The sequence below is a fragment of the Plecotus auritus genome (assembly GCF_963455305.1).
Source record: "Plecotus auritus genome assembly, chromosome: 10".
In the NCBI taxonomy this organism is placed as follows: domain Eukaryota; kingdom Metazoa; phylum Chordata; class Mammalia; order Chiroptera; family Vespertilionidae; genus Plecotus; species Plecotus auritus.
Window position 1 is genome coordinate 30,034,799 of NC_137785.1, and position 23,928 is coordinate 30,058,726.

The 23,928-nt window shown below is 50.3% G+C and overlaps 1 protein-coding gene across 4 annotated transcripts; it reads left to right on the top strand.

The window, feature by feature from the left end:
• On the top strand, positions 1-23,202 carry WTIP (WT1 interacting protein). Of its 4 annotated transcripts, none has more exons than XR_013959165.1 (8): positions 1-1,242; positions 7,150-7,251; positions 15,977-16,044; positions 16,197-16,259; positions 16,337-16,556; positions 17,577-17,628; positions 18,283-18,351; positions 21,882-22,967. XR_013959165.1 is itself a non-coding variant. In XM_080643740.1 (8 exons), exons 1-8 carry the CDS (start codon positions 576-578, stop codon positions 22,020-22,022), a joined length of 1,293 nt encoding a protein of 430 aa, XP_080499866.1. In that variant the 5' UTR covers positions 1-575; the 3' UTR covers positions 22,023-23,202. The 4 variants fall into 4 exon arrangements, 3 of the variants coding, with proteins under 3 accessions (XP_080499866.1, XP_080499867.1, XP_080499868.1); XM_080643740.1 differs by having other exon boundaries at positions 16,426-16,556; positions 21,882-23,202; XM_080643741.1 differs by lacking the exon at positions 16,197-16,259 and having other exon boundaries at positions 16,426-16,556.
• The last annotated feature ends 726 nt before the right edge of the window (positions 23,203-23,928 follow it).

The following is a 23,928-nucleotide window of genomic DNA, read 5'->3' on the forward strand; positions in this document are numbered from 1 at the left end:
GAGAACGTGGGAAACGTTTGTCAGCGGCTCCTATTTCTCCTGCTGGACTGCGGGAGCCGCCGCCAGCTCAGCCCGTGGGGATCCACAGGCTCGACAGTCTGGGCGAACGACGAAGTCCATAGCTCGCCGCTGTACCACCCCAGAGCCAGCTCCGAGAAGCACGCGCGGCGCCCGCCGCGGCGTTCCGGTCCGGCCTGCGCGCCCCTCCACGCTCCAGGCGCCGCCGCCGCCGCCGCCGCCACTCCCCCACATTCCAGAGGCCGCAGCGCCGTCTCCTTCCTCGCATTCCTGCCCCCACAAAGGAGTCCCTCCGCCCCCGCGCGGCCGCGGGAGGAGGGGGCGCGGTTCGGCGCCTCAGAGCGCACATTCCTCCGCCTCGCGCGCCACTGAGCGGAGCGGACCCCGGACCGCGCGTGGCCGGCGGAGCGACCCGGGCCCCGCGCCTGCCCCGCCCCGCCCCGCGCCCAGGGGTCCCGGGGCGGGCTCCGGGTACGGGCGGACGATGCGGCGGCGCGGCCGGAGCGGCGGCGGGAAGCCGAGGCGGAGGTGACGCGCGAGGGCCGGCGGGCCGGGCCATGCAGCGCTCCCGGGCGGCCGCGGACGAGGCGGCTCTGCTCCTGGCCGGGCTGGCCCTGCGGGAGCTGCAGCCAGGCGGCGACTCTCCGGGTCGGGGTCGGCGGGGGCCGCGGCCCGGGCCCGGAGACGAGGCGGCGCTGGCGCTGGGCCGCCGAGGGAAGGGCGGCGCCGGCGTCCCCGAGGCCGGGACGGACGGATTGAACCGTGGGGAACGCGGCCCGCGGCGCGCGGCGGTCCCCGAGCTGAGCGCGCAGCCTGCAGGCAGCCCACGGGTCAGCCTGGCGGGCTCCGACGGCGGCGGCGGGGGCAGCGCCCGTTCCAGCGGCATCAGCCTGGGCTACGACCAGCGCCACGGCAGTCCGCGCTCCGGCCGTTCGGACCCGCGCCCCGGCCCCGGGCCGCCGTCGGTGGGCAGCGCCCGCTCCAGTGTGTCCAGTCTCGGCTCCCGAGGCTCTGCTGGGGCTTATGCCGACTTGCTCCTGCCCGGCGCCTGTCCCGCTCCAACTCGCTCCCCCGAGCCGGTCGGGCCGGCCCCCTTCTCTCTGCCTTCGCTCCAGCTGCCCCCGGGCCGAGAGGGCGGCCCGAGCGCGGTGGAGCGGCGGCTGGAGGCGTTGACCCGAGAGCTGGAGCGGGCGCTGGAAGCGCGCACGGCGCGGGACTACTTCGGTGAGCGGGTCGGGATGGCCTCGGGGTGGCGGCTGAGCCAGCCGAGGACTGCTGGGTGGCCGGGGGCTGGGCCCGCGTGAGAAGAGGGAGCACGGTGTGCGAGTGTGAACCGCCGCCCTCGTCTCTTGGTCTCCCACCTGGAGAATGGGCTCTGGGGAAGTGAATTGAAGCCTTTATCCTAACTGGGAGAAAAAGCCACGTTAATAAGCAGAAGGAGCCATTTCCGTATCATTTCTTCTTAACCCTTGGCACTTGCCTCTGTTCGTCCTGCTAGATGCTTTGTGACCCAGGTCGGCCTAAGTGGTGTAGTGACCCAGCCCGCCCGGTATTCCTCCTCGCCCCCAGCAATGTAGGTGTGGACAGTAGCGGGGTGGTGGAGGGGCAGGTACCACCGGGTCCCGCCTGACCTGAGGCTCTGATGATGGTAGCTGTCGGAGGTAGAGTGTGGGAAGGAGGGAGAGTCCACCTTGAGGAAGAGGGGACCAAGCCAGTCATACTGGGCTGTCCTCTCTCTGGGCTGTGCTTTGTACACGGGATGTTTCCAAAGAGAATCTTTCTTGGCAGCTTTTGCAAAGCTCACCAGTTTCTGACAGTCTCTTGCCCAGTCTAACCCAGGCCCTCACAGGTCCCTGTCAGTGCTTTGGACAACGCTTAGGACTTGTAGACTTGAGGTTCTGAGCAGAGGCCTGGGAGAGTGCTTCCTTCCCTCCCTTACTGATAAGAGGCTCCCAGCTTTAGGGGTTGCTGGCTGCTGGTTATCCTGGGGTCTCATGCATTCATTCTAGCTAGCCGCTTGGGACGCCTGAACTGGATCTGAGGGAGGAGGGGCCTATATGCGATAGGTCAAATGGGGGCATTTCAGGCAGAGGGAAGAATGTGGGCAAAAGGAGGCAAGGCAAGTAAGGATGTGGGTTGTTCCACTGCACTCCCCAGGGTCGCAGCCCAGGAGGGAGGGGTCAGGTGATCAAGGGAGTGTGTGGCCTGCCTTTGGGAGGGGAAATGTGGAAGGGTTTCTGGCTCATCTGGGAACAATAGGTGAGAATTGCTGGTGTGGCTGTTGTGGCATGGCCTGGCATCAGGGAGATGAGGTAGGAACCTGTTGCCTCTCCTGCCTGGCAGGTGCCAGGAGCAAAAGCAGGGGCTGTCTTCTAAAGAGAAAGACTTTCCATTGCTCTGTTGCAGAAGGCTGTTCATTTTCCTGTCCCTGCCCATTGCAGAAACTAGCGGGGTGTGTTCTGTGGGCCTCTGCAGCTACCCATGAGTCTTTGTGTGAAGCTGAGGTGGCTGGACCCAGGCAGGTAATGTGAGACGTTAAGGGGCCCAAGGCACAAGACCAGGCATAGGGGATATTGGGTCATCCTTTCTTAAGGGAGCTCCACTCAGTTCTGGCCCATTGAAGCCACGTGGAAAGGGAAGGTGAGTGATGATGATACCATGATAGATCTTTGTGGGTTTTATTTTCCAAGAGAAGCCAGTTTAGGTTGGAACATCGTCCTGTGGACTAAAAGATTTTGGGTTCAATTCCTGGTCAGGGCACATACCTAGGTTTTGGGTTGATCACCAGTCGTGGCACATTCAGGAGGCAATTGATCGATGTTTCTCTCTCACATTGATGTTTCTCTCTCTTGCTCCCTTCCTCTCTCTTTCAAATGTCAATTAAAAATATCCTCTGTTGAGGATGAAAAAAAAGGGCAACTATTTGCTTCAACTGCTGAAATTTATCTGCTAATATTTGACATTTTAGAACTATAAAAGTGGCAATTTTATATTATTCAACCTGAGTAATACAAAGTTTTATACAAGGAAGTCTGCAGGGAGCCTAAGCTCAAGTGATGTCTGATAAACCTCATCCTCAGGGTGTGTTTCTTCCTTGCTGTGCCATTCCTTCCTCTCCTTGGCCCTGGCACCAGCTGACCTCCTGATCCCTCTGCCATTCATTGATGTCTTTGGAACGTTCCCATCTCTCAACAAGTTCCATTGCCATTAGCCAGCCAACAGCCTCAAGCTTCTGGAGCCTCTCTTAAAAGAAAAAAAATGTTTTTATTGATTTTTAGAGAGAGAGGAAGGCAGGGGGATAGAAAGATAGAAACATGGATGAGAGAGAAACATCAACATCAATCAGCTGCTTCCTGTACAGCCCCCACAACCTGGGCATGTGCTCTGACCAGAATTGAACTGTTGACCTTTTGGTTCCTGGGTTGAGGCTCAACCACTGAACCACGGAAGCCGGGCTTTAAGTTAGATGACCTCTCTGCCTTCTCCTTAGCCACCCACTCCCAGAGCCACACCCTGTTTTTTGCTGCCCTCTGGTCTTCAGTTCTGACTGGCCTGCATCTCACTGGTACCTCTGACCCCTCTAATCGCTGTCTGCCCTGCTGCATGCCAGGGGACAGAGTGACGGTCCTCTGGTCTTCGTGCCATCCATCTCCCTAAGCCTTGGTCAGTCCCCTCTTTTATTCCCGCAGAAACCTTCCTGTCTCCTCCAGCCCTGCCTTTTCTGCTTTGCTGAGAAAATGGAGGTCAGCAGCTTGCTTCCCCAGTGGCTTCCTGTTCCTTTTCCCACAGGCTCTTGAGTGCACATCCAGATCTGAGGACAAGCGTCCTTTCGTCTCCAACTCCACCTTCAGCTCTCCTTTTCCCATTGGCGCTTTTCTTTTGGTTATAAATACGGACAAGGGTCTTTCATTAAAAACAAAAAACCCCAAAGCTACATGGTCACAGAGTCCGGTTGGCCCTTTCATTTCTCATCTGAGTGTCTGGTTGGCATTGTCTTTGCTTATCCGCCTCTGATATCCCCTCACTGGGCTGACCCAGCTGACGCCCCAGCCCCAGTGGGTGTTTGCCAGGCCCTGTTGGTCTGGACATCACTGCTGCATCCCACAGGTGGAGTCCACTCCCCTTGACATGTTCTGCTCCCTGAGTTTCTGAGGTACCTCATGCTTTGGTTCTCTCCTTCAGAATATTTTTATTAAAGTGATGCAGGCACATATTTAGGAAAACATCAAACAGAACCAAAAACCTAATGATGCAAGGTCATAGCGCATCCTCTGTCCTGTGTCCACAGGCAGCTGACTTCTATTTCTTCACATAGTCCAGTAACTTAGAGGAGTGACAAGGTCAGACTTTCAAAGTACATGAACAAGAGTGAAGGTGTGAGAGTGGATCATTTTCACTTTAGAAAGAAAGTCTGGCTGCAATGTTTGGGATGTGTTTTTGGAGGCTGGGCTGGGACACCATGAGGAGGCTGTTGAAATAACCATTGGATTATAATTGATGATGGTGAATCAGGCTAGTGGGAGTGAGGGTAGGAATGAAGTCAAGATTAGGGAACAGAGGAGCCCAAATTCAGAGTTGGAGATGAGAGAGAGAGAGGCATCCCTGGGTGCTCCCTGAAACCTGGCTATCCAAAAGTGCCATTTCCTGAGCAGGAACCCAGAGGCAGAAGCAGCTTTATTTTTATTATTTTTAAATCCTTAACCAAGGATATTTTTTCCATTGATTTCTAGAGAGAATGGAAGAGAGGGAGGAGGGCGTGTGAGGGAGAGAGAAACATTGAAGTGAGAGAGACACATCGATCGGTTGCTTCCCACACGCGCCCCTACCGAGGCTGGGGAACCTGCAGGTGAAGTATGTGCCCTTGGTTGGAATCGAACCCATGACCCCTTGGTCCACAGGCCGACGCTCTATACACTGAGCCAACCCGGCCAGGGCAAGGGCAGTTTTGTGGGGACCCTGGACCTTTGTTCTGGACCTGGAGTGGTGTGGGGGCCATCTGGGAGGTGGAGCAGTGACTGAGGAGAGAGGTCCTGGCTGGGGCAGAGCCCTTTGCAGGAGGCATGGAGAGGGGCTGGGACTGCCCAGGGAGACCCGCAGACATGGTGTGCTTGGCTTCTGTATTTTCAAAACATTTAAGTTAGTAGTTAATTTCAGTATGGAAAGATTTTACATACAAATCTGTATGTCTGACTTTCCTTGAAAAATTAGAATCTTTAGCAATGCTTGGGCCTGCATTCCCACCCAGTAACTTAGCAGATCCAAGGAATGGCTGGGACTTCTGGCGGCCATGGCTCTCTTCTCCGTCCACCTGGTCTCCACCAGCCACCTTTACATTCCTGCTGGGGTTTGAGAGAGCAGTCGAACAGGAAGGGAGAGGAACCAGAAGGCAGGTGCGGGTCATGTCCTGGAAACCAATGGGGAGAGGTCTCCTAGCAGTATCTGAACAGGAAGTCATGGATTTGCCCAGTTAGGAGATGACTGAGTGTAGATTAAGCTTGCTTTCTTTCTTGACTAAGGGGAGGGGAAATGGGATGGCTGATGGGGAGGAGGGGGTCTTTAAGAAGGAAGAGGCTTGCCATGGGTGAATGTTAAAGAGAGAGGTCTGGTAGAAAGCAGGAGGGAGAGGGTGAGGGCAGCATGTCCTAGAGCAGCCAGAAGACTATGGGTCCAGAGGGCAGGTGGAGCCTGTCTTCAGGCCCTTTGGGGCCTGGGACACCCTGGGTAACTGAGAAGGGGACTTTTTTTTTAATATATATATATATCTTTATTGATTTCAGAGAGGAAGGGAGAGGGAAAGAGAGATAGAAACATCAATGATGAGAAAGAATCATCTATTGACTGCCTCATGCACGCCCCCTACTGGGGATTGAGCCCACAACCCAAGCAGGTGCCCTTGACCAGAATCAAACCTGGGACCCAGGCCAATGCTCCATCCACTGAGTCAAACCTGCTAGGGCAGAAAGGGACTTCTGATGTGTAGGCTGGCCACATATGGGCTGGGTCTCCAGGAGGGCTAGTCAGGGAGTCCCTTAGGGCTAGTGCCACTCTTTGCCCTCGGATTGCTGGTTATCCGTCCCTTTACCACCCCTCTCCTGACTGCTGGATCCCGCCCTGTGTTGCCAGGGGTGGTCTCTGATTCCACCCAATAGTCCCAGATGCCTGCTCAGGTATCACCTTCTCACCAGAGCCTTTTATTTTATTTTAATCTTCACCTGAGGATACCCGAGGATATTTTTTCCATTGCTCTTTAGAGAGAGTGGACAGGAAGGAGGAAAGAGGAGACAAAGAGAAACATCAGTGTGAGAGAGACACATTGATTGATTGCCTCCCGCACACTCCCCAAGCAGGGCAGGGATCAAACCTGCAATCCAGGTACGTGCCCTTTACCGGGAATCGGACCTGCGACCCACTGAGCAACTGACCAGGACATCAGAGCCTTTTCTGACTGCCCTACTTAAAAATCACACACTCAGACATACTTTTTCTTTTTCTCTCGGACATATTTTTAATCAGTATATTTTTTTCCATAGCACTTGCTGCTTCCTCCTAAGATATTATGTATGTGTTGTCTGTCTTCCTCCACTGGAATACAGGCTCCTTGAGGGTGGGGACTTGATTGGTGCATTGCAGAATCTCTGGCACCTCAATGTGCAGGCATGTGGCAGGCATCGCTGTTGATGTGCTGACTGAACAAGAGAATGAATGAACTTTATGGTACAGATGAGGAGAGCATGGCTGGGGAGGGTCAGCGACTCTCCCCTGGTTGTGCCTGTGTGGTCTTCATTCTTTTTGGTCCATAGACTGAAGAAAGGATTTTCCTTTAGTCCAAGAGCAGGTCATGGGGGAAGGGGCTCAGAATGGCTTTGTAGGTATGCAGAGGTCATAATGATTTTTATGGCCAGGATGGCTCTGTGCCAGGTGCTCTGCTAAACAACAACAGCAACAGACCCTAAGCAGTGGGACCCTAACTGCCCCATGTGAGCCATTAGTAACTGGGTGATGGAGGTCTAGAAGTTCACTTGCCCAAGATCAGGCGGGTGGGCAGCACTGGGTCTGGGAATTGGATGCATGTTTATCCAACACCACAGTCGTGGTGCTAACCACTGCTCTTTTCTGCCTCTGCTCCCGTAGGCATTTGCATCAAGTGTGGGCTTGGTATCTACGGAGCAAGGCAAGCATGCCAGGCAATGGGGAGCCTGTATCACACCGATTGCTTCATCTGTGACTCCTGTGGTAGGTAACCTCTTTCTGGCCCCTCTTGCACCATGGACTGCTTTGCACCTAAGTCCCAGGCAGATGGACCACCAGCTCTGACCCAGGCTGAAGTGTGGAGGAGGCTAAGTTATGGCCCCTTTCTCTCTGGGCCTGGCCTGCTTGAGAGGCTCAGAGCCCTGGGAAGATCTGCTGGGCCCCCTGGAGAGAGGTGTGGGGCCAGAGAGGAGCCGTTTGCTAGCCATACATAGGGAAAGGTTGCCCCTCTGGCCCTGGGCTTCGGAGCCTTCATCCTCTGCAGGGTACTCAAGTCTCCTGGCTGCTTGGATACTGTGCCTTCTGCCATTATATAGGGCTAATATTTCTTTTCCATGCAATTGCTTTTTTTATCTGAATTTTGCACACAGTATAAACTATAAATGTAATTTAATCTAGACAAAGTTATAAAAAGAGAAAAGTAACTATAACCCAACCAGCATAATAGATCTGCACTCTTGATTTTCTACATCCTTTTAAGCTTTGCCCAGAAGTAGACCTTTCATTTATTTACACGAAACATTTTAATATTTTATTAAAGCATAATATAAAACGTCAGATCATTCTGAGAAGCTGTTTTTACCATCGCAGAAAAACACTTGTCTTTCCATTATTGTAGGAGTTCTTCACATGTCCTGGATAAAAGATCTTTGTTGGATATATGTGTTATAAATTCTTTTCCTAACCTATTCTTGCTTCATTACTTTCCAAATGAAGTCTTCTGATGAAAAGCAATTCTTAATAAAATCTAATTATTCTTTGTTTATAGTTACTGCTTTTAATGCCCTCCCTGAGAAATCTTTGTAGTCCCATGTTTTAGACATCTGCTTTTATTTTGTAAGCATATTAAACATACCTATTCTGTACTCTGCATCTAATAGTCCCAGTATCGGGTGTCTTTTGAAGCCCTGTTTCTGCTGTTCACTGTTTCTCCTCACTCTCAGTCATGAGCCTTGTTTCTCATGTGTTTTATAGTGTTTGGTTGTGGAAATGCCTGTGGGAATTCGTTGAGGTCTGTGTTGAAGTTGCATTTCCCTAGGGAATGTCTGAAACCTTTCTATTAAGGAAAAATTTTAAACTTAGATGGGGGAAAATGTATTTTATTCTTTTGAGAGTATTCTTACATACTCATGGGCTTTTATTCATGCAATTTATTGCAATACAGACATTTAAAAAATTTTTTTAAAATTGATTTTTAGAGTGAGAGGAAGGGGGAGGGAGAGGGAGAGGGAAACATCTTCTGCAACCCCCCTCTGAGGATCGAGCCCAAAACCCCGACATGTGTTCTGACCAGAAAGTGAACTGGCAACCTTTCAATGCAAGGTGATGCCCAGCCAACTGAGCCACACTGGCCAGGGCCAGTCATTATTCTTATTGATGCACAAATTGTCTCAAACTTGGCCAGACTAAGTCCTTTTCAGTTGGCCCCTGTGCCTTTTGACATATCCCCATCATTTTTTGAGCACTCCTACTCAAGCACAGATGTTCTAGTTTTATCTTCGTTTTTAATTGAGTACAATTTACGTACAGTACAGCAAACAGATCTGAAGTATGCCATCAAAAACATTTTTTGAAAATAGATTTAGAGAGAGGGGCAGGCTCAGTTGTTTGGGCGTTGTCCCCTGCACCAAGCAGTCACTGGTTCGATTTCCCGTAAGGGCACATACCAGGGGTGTGGGCTCGATACCCAGTAGGGGGTATGCAGGAGGCAGCTGATCGAGGTTTCCTCTCCCTCTCTCTTCTTCTCTAAATCAATAAAAACATTTTGGTTTTTTTTAAAAAAGGAAACATCAGTGTGAGAGAAACATGGATTGGTCAGCTCCTGCACGTACCCTGACCAGGGATTGAACCTGCCATCCCTTGGAGTGAGGGACCATGCTTCAGAGCTATAGTAGAAAGATTTTGGATAAGTGTATATATTCATGTAAATGACAACCCTAACAAAGATATAGAACATTTTAAACACCCTAGAAACTTCTGTCTTGCACTTTTTGTAGTTTCCCCGTATGCTTTCCCATCATATCCACCTAACTAGTGTTCTCATTTCTACCACCATAGATTAGTTTCATCTTTTAAATGCAGTCATGTAGTACGTACTATTTTATGGTTGATTTTTTTGGTAAGCCTGTCTTTTTTTTTGTCCATGTTACATGGACTAAAGGAGTTGTAACTCACTCCTTTTTATTGCTGAGTAGAAGTCTATTGTATGAATATACCACAATTTATCCATTTAAGTGTGGGTAGATACTAGATTGTGCTGTGAACATTCTTGTACAGGTCATTTGTGGACAAATGTTTTCATTTCTCTTGGGTAAATTCCAAGAACTGGAATTTCTGGGTCATAGGCTAAGTGTATGTTTAACTTCATAAGAAACTGCCAAACTGTTTTCTAAAGGGCTTGCACCATTTTATACTCCTACTAGAAATATAAGAGAGTTAGGTTGTTCTACATATTTGCCAACAATTGGTATTTTAGTCTTTTTAATTTAAGCCACTTAAAATTTTTTTTTACTGATTTCGGAGAGGGAGAGAGAGAGAGAAATATCAATGATGAGAGAGAATCATTGATCGGCTGCCTCCTGCACGCCCCCTACTGGGGATCAAGCCCACAACCCAGGCATATGCCCTGACTGGAAATTGAACCGTGACCTCCTGGTTCATAGGTTGATGCTCAACTGGTGAACCACACTGGTGGGCTAATTTAAGCCAGCCTAGTAGGTGTGGAGAGGTATCTCATTGTGGTTTTAATTTGCATTTCACAGAGGGCTAATGAGGTTGAATATCTTTTTGTCTGCTTGACCATTTATATCATCTTTGGTGAAGTCTGTTCAAGTCTTTTGTTCCATTTTTAAATTAAGAGTTATTTGTCTTTATTATTTAGTTGTAGGAAAAAATATATATCTTCTGAGTACAAGTTCTTTTCACATGTATGTTTTGTGAATATTTTTTCCTAGTGTGATTTTTAAAAATATATATATATATTTTAAATATATTTTATTGATTTTTTACAGAGAGGAAGGGAGAGGGATAGAGACTCAGAAACATCGATGAGAGAGAAACATCGATCAGCTGCCTCTTGCACACCTCCTACTGGGGATGTGCCCGCAACCAAGTTACATGCCCTTGACCGGAATCGAACCCGGGACCCTTCAGTCCACAGGCCGACACTCTATCCACTGAGCCAAACTGGTTTCGGCTAAAAATATTTTTAATGATATATTTTTTGATAAATTTCGCATTTTGATGAAATCCAATGTGTCAGGTTTTTTTGCTTTATAGTTACTATTTGTGACCTAATTTTTTTTTTGTCTTCCTTTGAGTCATAAAGATAGTCTCCAGTGTTCTCTTCTGAAAGCTGTAGGTTTCCCATTTTTATGTTTAGATTGATAACTCACTTCATACTAATTTTTGTGTATGTTGTGAAGTATGAAATCGAATTTTGTTCTTTCTCCACATGGATATTCAGTTGTTGCAGTACTATGTGCTGAAAAGACTTTGTTTTCCCACTTGTGTGTTTGTTGAAATATTTCTGGGTCTATTTTTGGGTTTTGTTCTGTTCCACCAATTTTTTTGTCTCCTCATCCCAATATTATTACACTGTCTTTGATTACTGGAAGTCTTAATATAGGAGGTAGTATAAGTCTTCCTGCTTTGTCAGTCTTTTTTTCAAGATTATTTTGGCTATTCGATGTTCTTTATATTTTTATATAAATTTCAAAATTGGCATGTCAGTTTCCACACACACACAAAAATGAGTGCTGGCATTTTGTTTGGGCAAAATAGAGAAGAAAGAGGCTCATATCCATTTTCAGTTAAATTATTTCAAATCCTAAGTTGCATAATAATTCATTTTTCTATATTTTATCAAACTAGTGTTTATTTTTTGTATAAATTCTAAGCTTTTGTTTCTTTTTTTAATTTATTTTTATTTTTATTTTTTAAAAATATATTTTATTGATTTTTTACAAAGAGGAAGGAAGAGGGATAGAGAGTTAGAAACATGGATGAGAGAGAAATATTAATCAGCTGCCTCCTGCACACCCCCTACTGGGGATGTGCCCACAACCAAGGTACATGCCCCTGACTGGAATCGAACCTGGGACCTTTCAGTCCGCAGGCCGACGCTCCATCCACTGAGCCAAACCGGTCAGGGCTAAGCTTTTGTTTCTTGAGGTTTTGTCTTAAAATGTATTTTATTGGTTTAAATAAATTTTAGCTATTCTTAAAAGCATTTGAATGTATAGATCAATTTGGGGAGAACTGATATCAGCATTTGAAGCCATGAAGATGGTTGTCAGGAGCTGTGCAGGGTCTGAATGAGATTTTTTCCTACTTGCAAGCTGACCAGTCAGCCTGCCACCGTTTCACGGATGCTGAGTGAAGACATGAGCCGCCTGGGCAGAATCTCAGCACCGCAAGCTGCATGCACGTCACTAACGTTCACATCATGTTTGCCCTCCTGAGTCCCACAGGGGTCACATGGGGTTGCCTTGATGGACGCTGCACATGCAGTGGGTCTGAGTCAGGGCTGAGGAACCCCAAGCTTAGGGAACCCCGGTATTTTATTTTATTTTTTTAAAATATATTTTATTGATTTTTTTACAGAGAGGAAGGGAGGGAGAGGGATAGAGAGTTAGAAACATCAATGAGAGAGAAACATCAATCAGCTGCCTCCTGAACATTCCCCACTGGAATTGCGCCCGCAACCAAGGTACATGCCCTTGACCAGAATCGAACCTGGGACCCTTCAGTCCGCAGGCTGACGCTCTGTCCACTGAGCCAAACGAGTCAGGGCAAACCCCGGTATTTTATAATGGGCTGCCAGCAAAGCTATCTGACCCTTGTCCTGGAGGAACACATCTTTATTGCTCTGGGCAGTGAACAAACCTGCCCTGTGCTTAGGAGGGAGATGCTACTTCTGTCTTCCAAGCAGTTTGCTCCACAGAGGTCCTTGGAAAGATAATCCATGCCCTGGCCCTGGTTCGATCCCTGGCCCTGGTCGGGGTATGTTCAGGAGGCAACCAATTGATGTGCTTGCCTCCCTCCCTCCCTTCTTTCTTCCCTCTTTCCTTCCTTCTCTTCCTCCCTTCTACACTGTTATTTATTTATTTAAAACATGGGTCATTTGCTTTGTATATTTTTGTGTCATTAAAAAATTTTTTTTAATTGATTGCAGAGGAAGGGAGAGATAGAAACATCAATGATGAGAGAGAATCATTGATTGGCTGTCTCCTGCACACCCCCTATTGGGGATTGAGCCTGCAACCCAGGCATGTGCCTTTGACCGGGAATTGAACCCGGGACCTTTCAGTCCACAGGCCTACACTCTGTTCACTGAGCCAAACCAGTTAGGGCCCTTCCACACTCTGAAAATCAGTGGGAAAAATATCCTCAGGTGAGGATTAACAGAAAATAAAAAAGAAAGAAAAGATAATCCAGAATGAAATCTGAAACTCTGTTAGTAAGATGTGCAGAAATGCGAGCGACACAGTGGAGTGCTGCCTTCCAGCAGTGGCATACCTCTCTGTTTATGTAGGTTTTTTACAATCTCTCTCAGCAAAGTTTAGTTTTTCAGAGTAAAGTCAGGCATGTCTTTCATTAAATTTATCCCTTAGTATTTATGGATTTTTTGGGCTACTATTTTAAGTGTAATTAAAAAATTATGTTAATTTCCAATCATTTGTTGTTAGAATATAAAAATATATTTGGTTTTCACATGCTGACCACCTATCTTACAACCTTGATAAACTCACATATTAGTTCTAGGGAGATTTTTTTTTGTAGATTCCTTATGAATATCTACATAACATAATATCATCTGTGTTTAAAAATAGTCTTACTTTTTCTTCCCAATTTTTAAGTTTATTTACATGTCTTACTGCCCTGTGGAGGGCTAGTGCATTACTGTGTCACCTCATGTCTGCCGTCAGCTGTGTGCTTTCGCAGTGCCGTCCTGGTGCAGGAGGTGCCGTCCTGGTGCAGGAGGTGCCGTCCTGGTGCAGGAGGTGCCGTCCTGGTGCAGGAGGTGCCGTCCTGGTGCAGGAGGTGCCGTCCTGGTGCAGGAGGTGCCGTCCTGGTGCAGGAGGTGCCGTCCTGGTGCAGGAGGTGCCGTCCTGGTGCAGGAGGTGCCCTCTTGTCCCCAGTGAGGCCTGTGGCTTCCTCCCGTCTCTCATAACTGCTGGGCTGTTTTGACAAGGACGCCTGCCTCTTTCGTATTAGGCTACTTCCCCTGGTGAGACTTGTACTTCTGATTTTCATGGAATAAGGAAAGTCATTCTGAAAAGTGTTCTCAGTTTAAATGAAACGAATGTGATTAAAAAAAGTTAGAACAACAGTTTACATTTGAAACAAGTTCTTCCACTATTTACTTTGACAACCTCTTACAATAGTTATGTTGACAACATGTTCTTTTTAATTAAAAAAAAATATTAATTAGCTTTTTGGCCAGAACCACCATCTCCTAATAATTCACCAAAATGACTAACACAAAGGAAGAGGAGAGGCACCCACTATAGGTTCTCCAGGCCTCTTAGAAAACATGGAGTTGTTTCTTTGACCACCTGCTAGTACATGCGCATCTACAAGAAGGGGATATTGTGGACATCAAGGGAATGGGCGCTGTTCAAAAAGGAAGGCCCACAAATGTTGCCATGGCAAAACTGGAGGAGTCTACAATGTCACCCAGCATGCAGTGGGCATCATTGTGAACAAACAAGTTAAAGGCAAGATTCTTGCCAAGAGAATGTATGTATTGAGCATATTAAGCTCTCCAAGATCCGTGATAGCTTCCTGAAATGTGTGAGGGGAAATCATCAGAAAAAGAAGGAAGCCAGAGAGAAAGGTACCTGGTTCAACTGAAGCACCAGCCTGCTCCACCCAGAGCACAGTGAGAACCAATGGAAAGGAGCTGAGCTGCTGGACCCTTCCCTGTGAATTCATGGTGTGAAGTGTATAAAGAAAGACCTGTGTGCTGATAAAAAGGTTTCTCCTAATTGAGTAGAAGTGTGGTGTCCCTTCCCCCCAGAAAAATAAAACGTAGTGTCCTAAAAAATATTACTATATGACAAGATGCTCAGCGGCACTAATCATCAGGGAAATGCCAATTGAAACCACAGTGAGCTATCACCTTACACCTGTCAGAAAGGCTGTCATCAATAAGTCAACTAACAAGTGTTGGGAAGGATGTGGAGAAAAGGGAATCCTAGTGAACTGTTGGGATTCTAAATTGGTGTAGCCACTGGGGAAAACAGTAAAACATTAAAACGACCATATGACCTAGCAATTCCACTTGTGGTTCTTTATCCAAAGAAATCCAAAAACACGAACTCAAAAAGATAAATGCATCCCTGTGTTTATTACAACATTATTTACAGCCAAGATACAGAAGCAACCAAAGTGCCCATCAATAGACAAGTGGATAAAAAAGCTGTGGTACACATAATATACTGGAGGCCCAGTGCATGAAATTCGTGCATTCGGTGTGGGGGAGGGCCCCTCAGCCCAGCCTGCACCCTCTCTGATCTCTGAGCCGGGGCAGTTGGACATCCTAACAATCCTGGACCACTGGTTCCTAATCGCTCACCTGCCTGCCTGCCTGCCTGCCTGCCTGCCTGCCTGCCCCTAACTGCCCCCTCTGCCGGCCTGGTTGCCCCTAACTGCTCCCTGCTGCTGGCCAGGTTGCCCCCAAATGCCCCCTCCCTGCTGGCCTGGTCGCTCCTAACTGCCCCCCCCACTGGCCTGGTTGCCCCCAACTGCAGGCCTGGTTGCCCCTAACTGCCCCCTCCACCAGCCTGGTCGCCCCCAACTGCCCCCCTGCCAGCCTAGTCACCCCTCACTACCCCCCCTGCCAGCCTAATTGCCCCCAACTGCCCCCCCCCCCACGGGCCTGGTTGCCCCTAACTGCCCCCTCGCCAGCCTGGTTGCCCCACGTAGCCTGCTGTTAAGTCGTTTGGTTGTCCCTCACTAACCCCCCTGCCGGCCTGGTCGCCCCAGGCAGTCATCCCTCACTACTCCCCCTGCTGGCCTGGTCGTAGGCAGCCATCTTGTGAGGGTGTGAGGGTCAATTTACATATCTCTTTTTTATATAGGATAATGAAATATTACTCAACCATAAAAAGAAGTCTTACCATTTGCAACAACATGGGTGGATCTAGAGGGTATTATGCCAAGTGAAATCAGTCTGACAGAAAGAAAGATACCGTATGATTTCACTTATATAAGTGAATATTAAAAATAAAGCAACAAACAAAACAAACAGTCATAGACACAGAGAACAGACTGAGAGTTGCCAGGTGGAAGGGAGTTTGGGGGGCTGGGTGAAAGGTCAAAGAATTAAGAAGTGATATTGGTGGTTACAAAAGAATCACAAGGATGTAAAGCACAGCATAGGGAATATAGTCAGTGATACTGTAATTACTGTATGGTGTCAGAGGGTATTAGACTTACTGGGGTGATCACTTTGTAAGTAATATAAATGTCTAATCACTGTGCTGTACACCTGAAGCTAATATAATTCATGTCAACTGTAATTGAAAAATACACTTAAATTAATTAGTATAACGATAATAACATCACATTAAAGGGAAGACTTAAAATTTGTCCATAATCCGCTTCTTGTCTGTTGGAGGAGGGTGCTGAGAAATGGCAGCAGGGACCCCACCTCTGATTTCCAGTGGCCCAGGGACCCCTTTCTCGACCCCCGTCCTTGCAGGGAGACGGCTTCGTGGGAAGGCGTTCTACAATGTGGGCGAGAAAGTGTACTGCCAGGAGGATTTCCTGGTGAGTCAAAGCTGTGCACTGGCTGGTACCTGGGTGGAGCAGGGCAGGGACCCTCCTGATTCCCATGGAGACTTGAGGCCAGGAGGCAGGTGCTGGCTGGGCAGAGTGCCCCTTTATCACATAACCTCCTGGATCCTGTGTCCCTTGCCTAGTACTCCGGGTTCCAGCAAACGGCTGACAAGTGTAGCGTGTGTGGACACCTCATCATGGAGATGGTGAGAACCTCCCCCAGCCTCCTGGAGCTCCTCTGTCATGGGCAAACTTAGGACCCCGCCCTTTTCACCTGTTGCAGACCTGCCAGGGGCTCAGAGCCAGAGCCTATTCCGGGGGCGGTGCTGAGCCTTCCACCTGCACTGACCCTTCAGTGCCTCCTACCCTCAGATCCTCCAGGCCCTTGGGAAGTCCTATCACCCAGGCTGCTTCCGGTGCTCCGTGTGCAATGAGTGCCTGGACGGGGTGCCCTTCACTGTGGACGTAGAGAACAACATCTATTGTGTCCGAGACTATCACACGTGAGTAGCCGGTGTGTGACTCCCACTGTTCCTTCTGCCTTCCCTGGAAACATTTCCTGGCCCGCCTGTCTGTGGTCTCCATTCTTTTTTGTTGTTTGTTTTGTTAATCCACACCTGAGGATGTTTTTCCGTTGGTTTTTTTTTAGAGAGAGTGGAAGGGACGGGGCGGGAAGGAAGGGCGGGGAGGAGAGAGAGGGTTACCTCTCGCATGTGCCCCTACCAGGGCCGAGGATCCAGCCTGCAACCTAGGTACCTGCCCTTGACCAGAATTGAACCTGCGACCCTTCAGTCTTGAGGGTTGATGCTGTAACCACTGACCAACCCAGCTAGGGCTTGTTCTCCCTTCGTGACCTTTTCACTTCCAGCCTCCCCTTGTGTGCCCAGTGGTTGGGTCAGGGTACAGATCTCTTGGTGGTTCAGCCACCAGCCACGTCTTTCCTCTCCCCACCTTTGCCTGCATGCTCCCCTTCTCCTAGTGCTGAGGACTCTCCTTGCAGCCACACCTGGCTTCTATCCGTCTGTCCCCAGGCCAGGCCTCTTTTATCTGGGATGGGGGTTGGGATCTCCACACATTCTTTTTCCTTCCTGTCCGGTACTCACGCGAGCAGCCATCCATTCTCCCTTGCTATGACTCCAGGCTCAGCCCTCGGAGCTCTGGTCCCTTGTTGCTGCCATGCCTGGGGTTGGTACCTGGCATAGGTCCTGTTACTCAGCGTGGAGCTAGCTTTGCAGGCATCTCAGCTAGAGGGCGGCCCATACCTGGACATTCGGGGGCAGGGACCTTGCAGGAAGCATGAGGGAGAGTGCTGAGTGGAACCTGAAGCCAACCTGGAGGTGATGGAATGGAGGGGCATTGGGGAGTCAGATAAAAGGCCAGTGCCAAGAAGGCATGGCAGAAGCTCCCCCCACCCTATGTGTCCATACTTGGGCAAGGTCATGGGGCTACTGTGGGCGGGCCTGCCCTGTGCCCTTGGCCTGTGGTCACTCAGCGGGTCACTTCTGGTCTCCTTTATTTTCCAGGGCTTTTGCACCAAAATGTGCCTCCTGTGCTCGTCCTATTCTCCCTGCACAGGTAAGAACCGCTCACCAGGAGATGATCAGGTGCCTGGCCCAGAGGGGGCCAGGTCCCACCTGCGTCAGCCCCAGCTCTTGTGTCCCTCTGGGAGGGATGAGCAGATGCTCCTGCCCATGTCCCTCAGGGCTGAGGGGTGGGTATGTGCCCATGAGTGCGGAGTGCAGTGTTCCAGCGTGAGTTAGAGGGAAGTGGTGGCCCCTGCTGCTTGGCCGTGCTCGACTCTACTGCCCATCGATGGAAGGACTGCTCCCTGGGTCTCTTACCTCTGCAGGTAGAGGTGGTGGGTGAGAGATGAGATGAGGTGGGGCAGTCTGTGCAGGAGACACCTTGGGGAGTGCAGCTCTCCCAGGCATTGGGTCTTCCACATATGCTGGTTCTGTCCCAAGCTGGGGAAGCAGGACTGGCAGTGGTCTCCTGACTCCCAAAGAACTGAAAAGAATATGTACCTGCACATTTATACCACGTGATGGCTGTCATGGACATCCATTCATGTGCATCTACTGATGCCCATTCTGTCCCTGAGTCAGTGTCACACAGGCACGAATGCACATCTACCATGACAAAGCACACGGGGTCGGTATGTGCCCCCATGCACAATTCACCTCAAACGCCAGCTTGCTTATTGTGTGTGAACCCCATCTCTTCCTCCAGGGTTGTGAGACAACTATCCGTGTGGTGTCCATGGATAGAGACTACCATGTGGAATGTTATCACTGTGAGGTGAGCCTGGTCCTGGAAGGCTGGAGGCTGGGGCGATTCCCCCTCACACAGGTTTCCTCTCTAGGTGTTCTGTGAGCCCACCTCCTCTTTTATGGTTTCTTACCCATTCTACTTGTCTTCCCCTATCCCCTACCCCCAGTGAGCCCTGTCCACAAGACATGTTCTCTCTCAGCCTGTTTCATATTCAATCAAATATTGACTAACAATTTAACGTGTGTGGGGTGTTGTGGATCACATAGATTATAGTCTCTACTCCCATGGGAGAGGCAAGTACTCAGGCAGTATCTACAGGTCATCATTGCCAACGAGGGGAGTTTTTGTAGCACGTAGGAGGTCCTGGAAAATCGGGGAAAGATTTCTGGAGGGTTTGAAAGGTGAATAAGAGCCAAGGAGGCAGTGAGGAGGCATTTTCAGGTAATCAAAGCAGAACGTGCTTAGGTGTGAAGATGGGAGTGTTGTTTGTATCACTAGAGAAGAAGTTGGCAGGAGCTGGGGACAAAAGGCCACATGAGCTAAAGAGTGTGGACTTACCTGGGCAATGGAGAATGATCAAAAAGGATGACAGGATGGCATGTGGGTTTTAGAAAGGGCACTCAGCACCATGCAGAGAATGAAGGGAAGAAAAGGGACAGGGGGCTGGGCTTCTCTGAAGAGGCTGGTGGAGTCAGGGGTGTGGTCCTGGGTTCAGGGAAGGAAATTGAGCTGAGTGATGGTTAGGCAGTAGAAAGGACTGGATTTGGTCAGTGATTGGATGTGGCAGTTTGGGGGTTGGGAGGTGTCCAGGAGTGAGTGAGGGTGAGAGGAGGAGGGGATAAGATGCCCTTATTTTTGGCAGCTGGAGATACCTGGATAGAGATGTCCAGGCGGCAGGTAGATGTGCTAGAGTTCAAAGGTTCTGACCACAGGTCCAGGCATCTGGGAGTCATGGCGTATACAGCCCTTTCCTCTCTGATGCTCTGCCCTGTGGTTACCGGACACCTCGGCTTCTGCGTCCTCAGCCAGGGGGACTAGTGGGCTCTCTGGGCAGTCTGGAGAGTAGGGTCCCCTTCTCTCGGAGATCACCGACCTGCCTTGCCTGTGGCCTAGGGTCTGAGAATCCATTTTGCATGTATTTTGCCTGGCTTTTCATTATTAAAAGTAGGATGGGGAGTCCAGTCCTTGTTCCTATCATGGCCTGAAGCAGCAGCCCCATTGCTGCTCTGTGGGCCTACAGATGGCTGCTGAAGCCTGGGGCAGAACGGAGGGCCTCAGGAAGGAACCGGGGCTCGTGATGGCCCAAAGAGCAGCAATGTTTGGGAGATGGATGGAGGCAAAGCAGCTACATGGGGAGGCCAAGAGTGAGTGAGAGAGTGAGGACGTAGGAGAAAACCTGGAGGAGCAGCTGGGTTTCAGAGCCCTGGGAAGAGCAGGAGGGAGTGTGAGGGAGAGATCTTCAGTCATCAAAGGTCCATTGGAACCAGCTTGTCCTGGCGGGGCAAGTGGCCCAGTGGGAACAGGCATCCTGAGTGGGGAACAGGGAGGGAGGATCATGGTCAGAAGAGGGGCCATGGATCCCCCTCAACAGTAACGGCATCCTGCTCTGCGGTCCTGGATATGGTGGTGTTGCCTTGGGATCACTAAGCACAATCCCTAGGGTAAGGAGCAAGCCACGCTGTGGGTGGTCCACTCCCAGCTCCTCAGGATTGTGAGACCCTTAGATGGGAGCTAGGGTCTCTAGGCCCCCTTTCTCCTCCCCTCTCTGGTGTGTGTTAATTAATAGCAGGACCCAGTCAGGGGGCTATGTCAGGACGGGGGTAGGGGGACACTTGAAACATGCGTGGCTTGGACCGTGAGGCTCCATCGCAGTCTTCCAGCTCCATTACTTGTGTGGGGCAGAGTAGGTGTTGGTCTCAGGGCCTTTGGGTAACAAGTGTCAGCTGTTGGAGGCAGGAGTTCAGCTCTGGATGCAGTGAGAGTATGACCAAAGGCGCCTCCTTGAGGTAGGAGGCAAAAGGAAGGAAGAAGTCCAGTTGGTTTTGCCTGCTGGCCCACGGTCTCTGACACCCTCCATGGCTGCCCCTCACACTTCCTGCCATTTTTTTCACAGAGGTCACATACCAATCACATAACTTGTTAAACAAACAAACAAAATTAGCCTATAAAGTACAGCACGGAGATAAAATGGTAAGATGAAGAACTTAGAGCAGAAATTGTTTACTTGATACCACCGATTTTTCTCTTCCCTTATCTCTTAAGGCCACTGGCCCAGGCATTTGATAACCTCTCCTTCCCAAGATCACCAGTGGCCCCTCCCCGTGTTAGGGTCCAGGAGACACTTCTCAGTTGTCACTGCCCTAACCTCTCAGCAGCTCTCTACATGCTGACTAGTCCCTTCTTGACTCGTCACAGTGCCCTTAGGACCATTCATTTTTGGTTTTCTTCCCTTTGGTTTTCCCCTCAAATCTCTTTTCCTTTTAAAATTGATTTTATTTATTTTTAAAATATATTTTTCATTGATTTCAGAGAGGAAGGGGGGAGGTAGAGAGAGAGAGAGAGAGAGAGAGAGAGAGAGAGAGAGAGAAACATCAGTGATGAGAGAGAATCACTGATTGGCTGCCTCCTGCATACCCCACACTGGGGATCAAGCCTGTAACCCAGGCATATGCCCTTAACTGGAATCGAACCTGGGACCGACCCTTCAGTCCACAGGCCGACGCTCTATCCACTGAGCCGACCCAGTTAGGGCTTAAATTGATTTTAGAGAGCCCGGCTGGCATGGCTCAGTGATAGAGTGTCGACTAGGAGGTCACGGTTCCATTCCTGGTCAGGGCACATGCCCGGGTTGCAGGCTCGATCCCCAGTGTGGACCGTGCAGGAGGCAGCTGATCAGTGATTCTCTCATTGTTGATGTTTCTGTCTCTCTCTCCCTCTCTTCCTCTCTGAAATCAATAAAAATATATTTTAAAAATAAAAAAGTAAATAGATTTTACAGAGGGAGGAAGAGAGAGAGAAAGAGAAACATCTATGTGAGAGAGAAACATCAACCAGCTAGCTGCCTCCTGCATGCACCCGACAAGGGATTGAGCCTGCAATCTGGGCACGTGCCCTGACTGGAATCGGATTGGCGACCTTTCGGTGCATGGGAGATGCTCAACCAACTGAGCCATACCAGCCAGGGCTCGCTCTTCTCTATATTGGAGCCTTCATGGCCCAAGCCGTTTGCCCTCTTCTCTTTTCTAGTTTTCTGTGCTCCTAGGGAGATGTAATCTGTTTTGTTAAGATCAATATCGTTTTTATGTCCGAGCCCCCATTTACTGTCCAGCCCTCTCTTGAGACTCCAGGCTGTGTCCTCCTACAAGAGGCACCCAGTTCCATGTGTCCCACACTGGGCTCCTGATCCCCCACCCCAAAAATAAAAGCCAGAGTCCGCTGGAAGTTTAACAGAGCTCTACCAATCTGCTCCACACCCCATTACCCTGAGGTGCCAGTATGCTGCCCCTCTCCCCCCTCCCCGTCTACTCACCCTGGGGTGGGGCTGTGTTCTTCCCTAGGACTGCGGGCTTCAGCTGAGCGGGGAGGATGGACGCCGCTGCTACCCACTGGAGGGCCACCTGCTGTGCCGCCGCTGCCACCTCAGGCGCCTCCGGCCTGGGCCACTTCCCTCACCTGCTGTGCATGTCACCGAGCTCTGAGCTGGGGCTGGAGACCGACCCTGGGGCCGTGTGCACGTGCGTGCGGGCGTGCGCGCGCGCGCGCGGGATGGGTGACCCAGGTCGGGCGGAGCTCTGCGTCAGGGTGGCGCAGCTGCCCCTCCTCCAACGCCCACCCTACCAATTGCCGCCAAGCTGCTGTCCGAGGGGCCGGCCCCACGGCGAAGCTACTTCTATTTATTCACCATCTGTGCCTCCTCCAGCCGCTTCCCTCCTTCGGGCTCTGCCCACCTCCCCCACCCCGCGCTATCAAGGCCTTCTGTTCTGAGAACCCCTCCCTCACCCTCACCCCCCCCCCCCCCCCCCCGCACTCCATAGGGGCAGGCTCCCAGACAGCCTGGATGGAGCCCGTTTCCTGTTCAGAATGGGCCAGGGACCCGTGCCGAGCGCTGGGAGCAGGGTGCGGACTGGCAGGCGGTGGTCGGCATAAGGGCGCGCATGTTTGTGTGTCTCCTAAGCGGCTTGCCCACCAGTGTGTGCCTTGTTTGGGTGGAGCCTGCAAGGGAGCCCTGCCTTTGGCCACTGTGGTCACTGGGATTTGGCCGCTTGGATTCCAGTGGGTGTTTTCAGCCACAATCCCATCCCGGGCTCCCATCCTTAGCTCCTGGCCTGGGGACTCCCCCCACCCCCATCTTTCAGCTTCGGAAAAGAACCACGAACCCCAGCCCTGCTCGCGGGAGGGCACCGCTGCAGGAAAGCACTGGATCAGGCTCCAGGACTAACGCATACGATTTGACTTAAATTAAGTTTTTCCTTTGAGAATGTTTTCATTTTCTTTAAAAGAATATAGTTTTCCTCTAAATCGTGGCCCACCGTTATTTTTAGGAAAGGTACAAGAAACTCACAAATGTCCACTTGTATGTCATATTTTCAGGTGGTAAAAGCATTGTAGTTCAACTATTTTTGTATAAATGGCTCTAAAATCTCAATATATGTGTCTGCCTTTTAGACATTAGAATAGTTGGTGTGGGGGGGTGTCTGTCAGTGTCTTAAGAGTGGTAACCTTAATGTGGTTTGAAGAAATGTAGATTACACTTTTTTCTTTGAGGGACACATCAGCATTGGGAAGCCTGGATGCCCACTGATGGCTTACGCTGGAGTTGCCCTGTGGCTGGCCCCAGGGGCAGGTGACCCAGACATGATAAATCAGTGCTTTTCACGGAAAATTGTGACTTCAGTCCATTTGTTCCTGTGGGAACCTGAACCTTCTCTTGGCTACTGCTCTTGCCCTCCCTTTCCTTCAGTGTTAGAGTGGGCCTCTGCTGATAAGAACATTCATCTGGGGGAGCCAGGCAGCAGGAACCGTATGTTGTGGGAGTGTCCGTGGGGAGAATGGGAGGGGAAGTGGCAGCCAGGGGTGTCCCGCTGGGCTGAGTCCTGGGGCTGGGAGGCCCCCTGGTGGGCTGAGGAAGGGAGTGTTTAAACGCAGAGGTGGTTCTGAGATGGGGGAAGTGTCTCTGGAGAAGGGGACTTCAACGGGATCAGGGTGGTTTCTTGAAGGAGGTGATCCCAACAGGGCAGGTGAGAGTAAATTCCAGGAACGGGAGCCTATTTCTGGCTTTCTCTTTCTCAGCCGGGCTGCTTTGCTTTCTAGCCAATGATTGCAAAGCTTTCTTCTGATTGCCCTCTTGCCTCTGATGTCAAAGCTGCTTTGCCCTTGGTTTCTCCTTGTTGGTAACAGCCCTTCTCTTTTCTCCTCTGTGTCTGCTGTGGAGGTGGCCTTGGATCGTCCAGCTCCACGCCCGCTCTGTGCTGGTTACCCTGCTTCCCACCCAGCTGGACTAGGTTCATGTGCCATACTTTGTCAAAAGTCAGAGGCAAGGGAATGCATGACCCTGGGGAGTGGGCACATCTCTGGCCGCCTTTGCGCTGTCTGCACTCCAGGGCC

Excerpts from the sequence above, each read along its gene's own strand:
- WTIP (XM_080643740.1), top strand. The coding sequence starts at position 576 with ATGCAGCGCTCCCGGGCGGCCGCGGACGAGGCGGCTCTGCTCCTGGCC. Across the intron at positions 7,252-15,976 it reads CTTCATCTGTGACTCCTGTG|GGAGACGGCTTCGTGGGAAG; the intron begins GTAGGTAACCTC and ends CCGTCCTTGCAG. Across the intron at positions 16,045-16,196 it reads ACTGCCAGGAGGATTTCCTG|TACTCCGGGTTCCAGCAAAC; the intron begins GTGAGTCAAAGC and ends TCCCTTGCCTAG.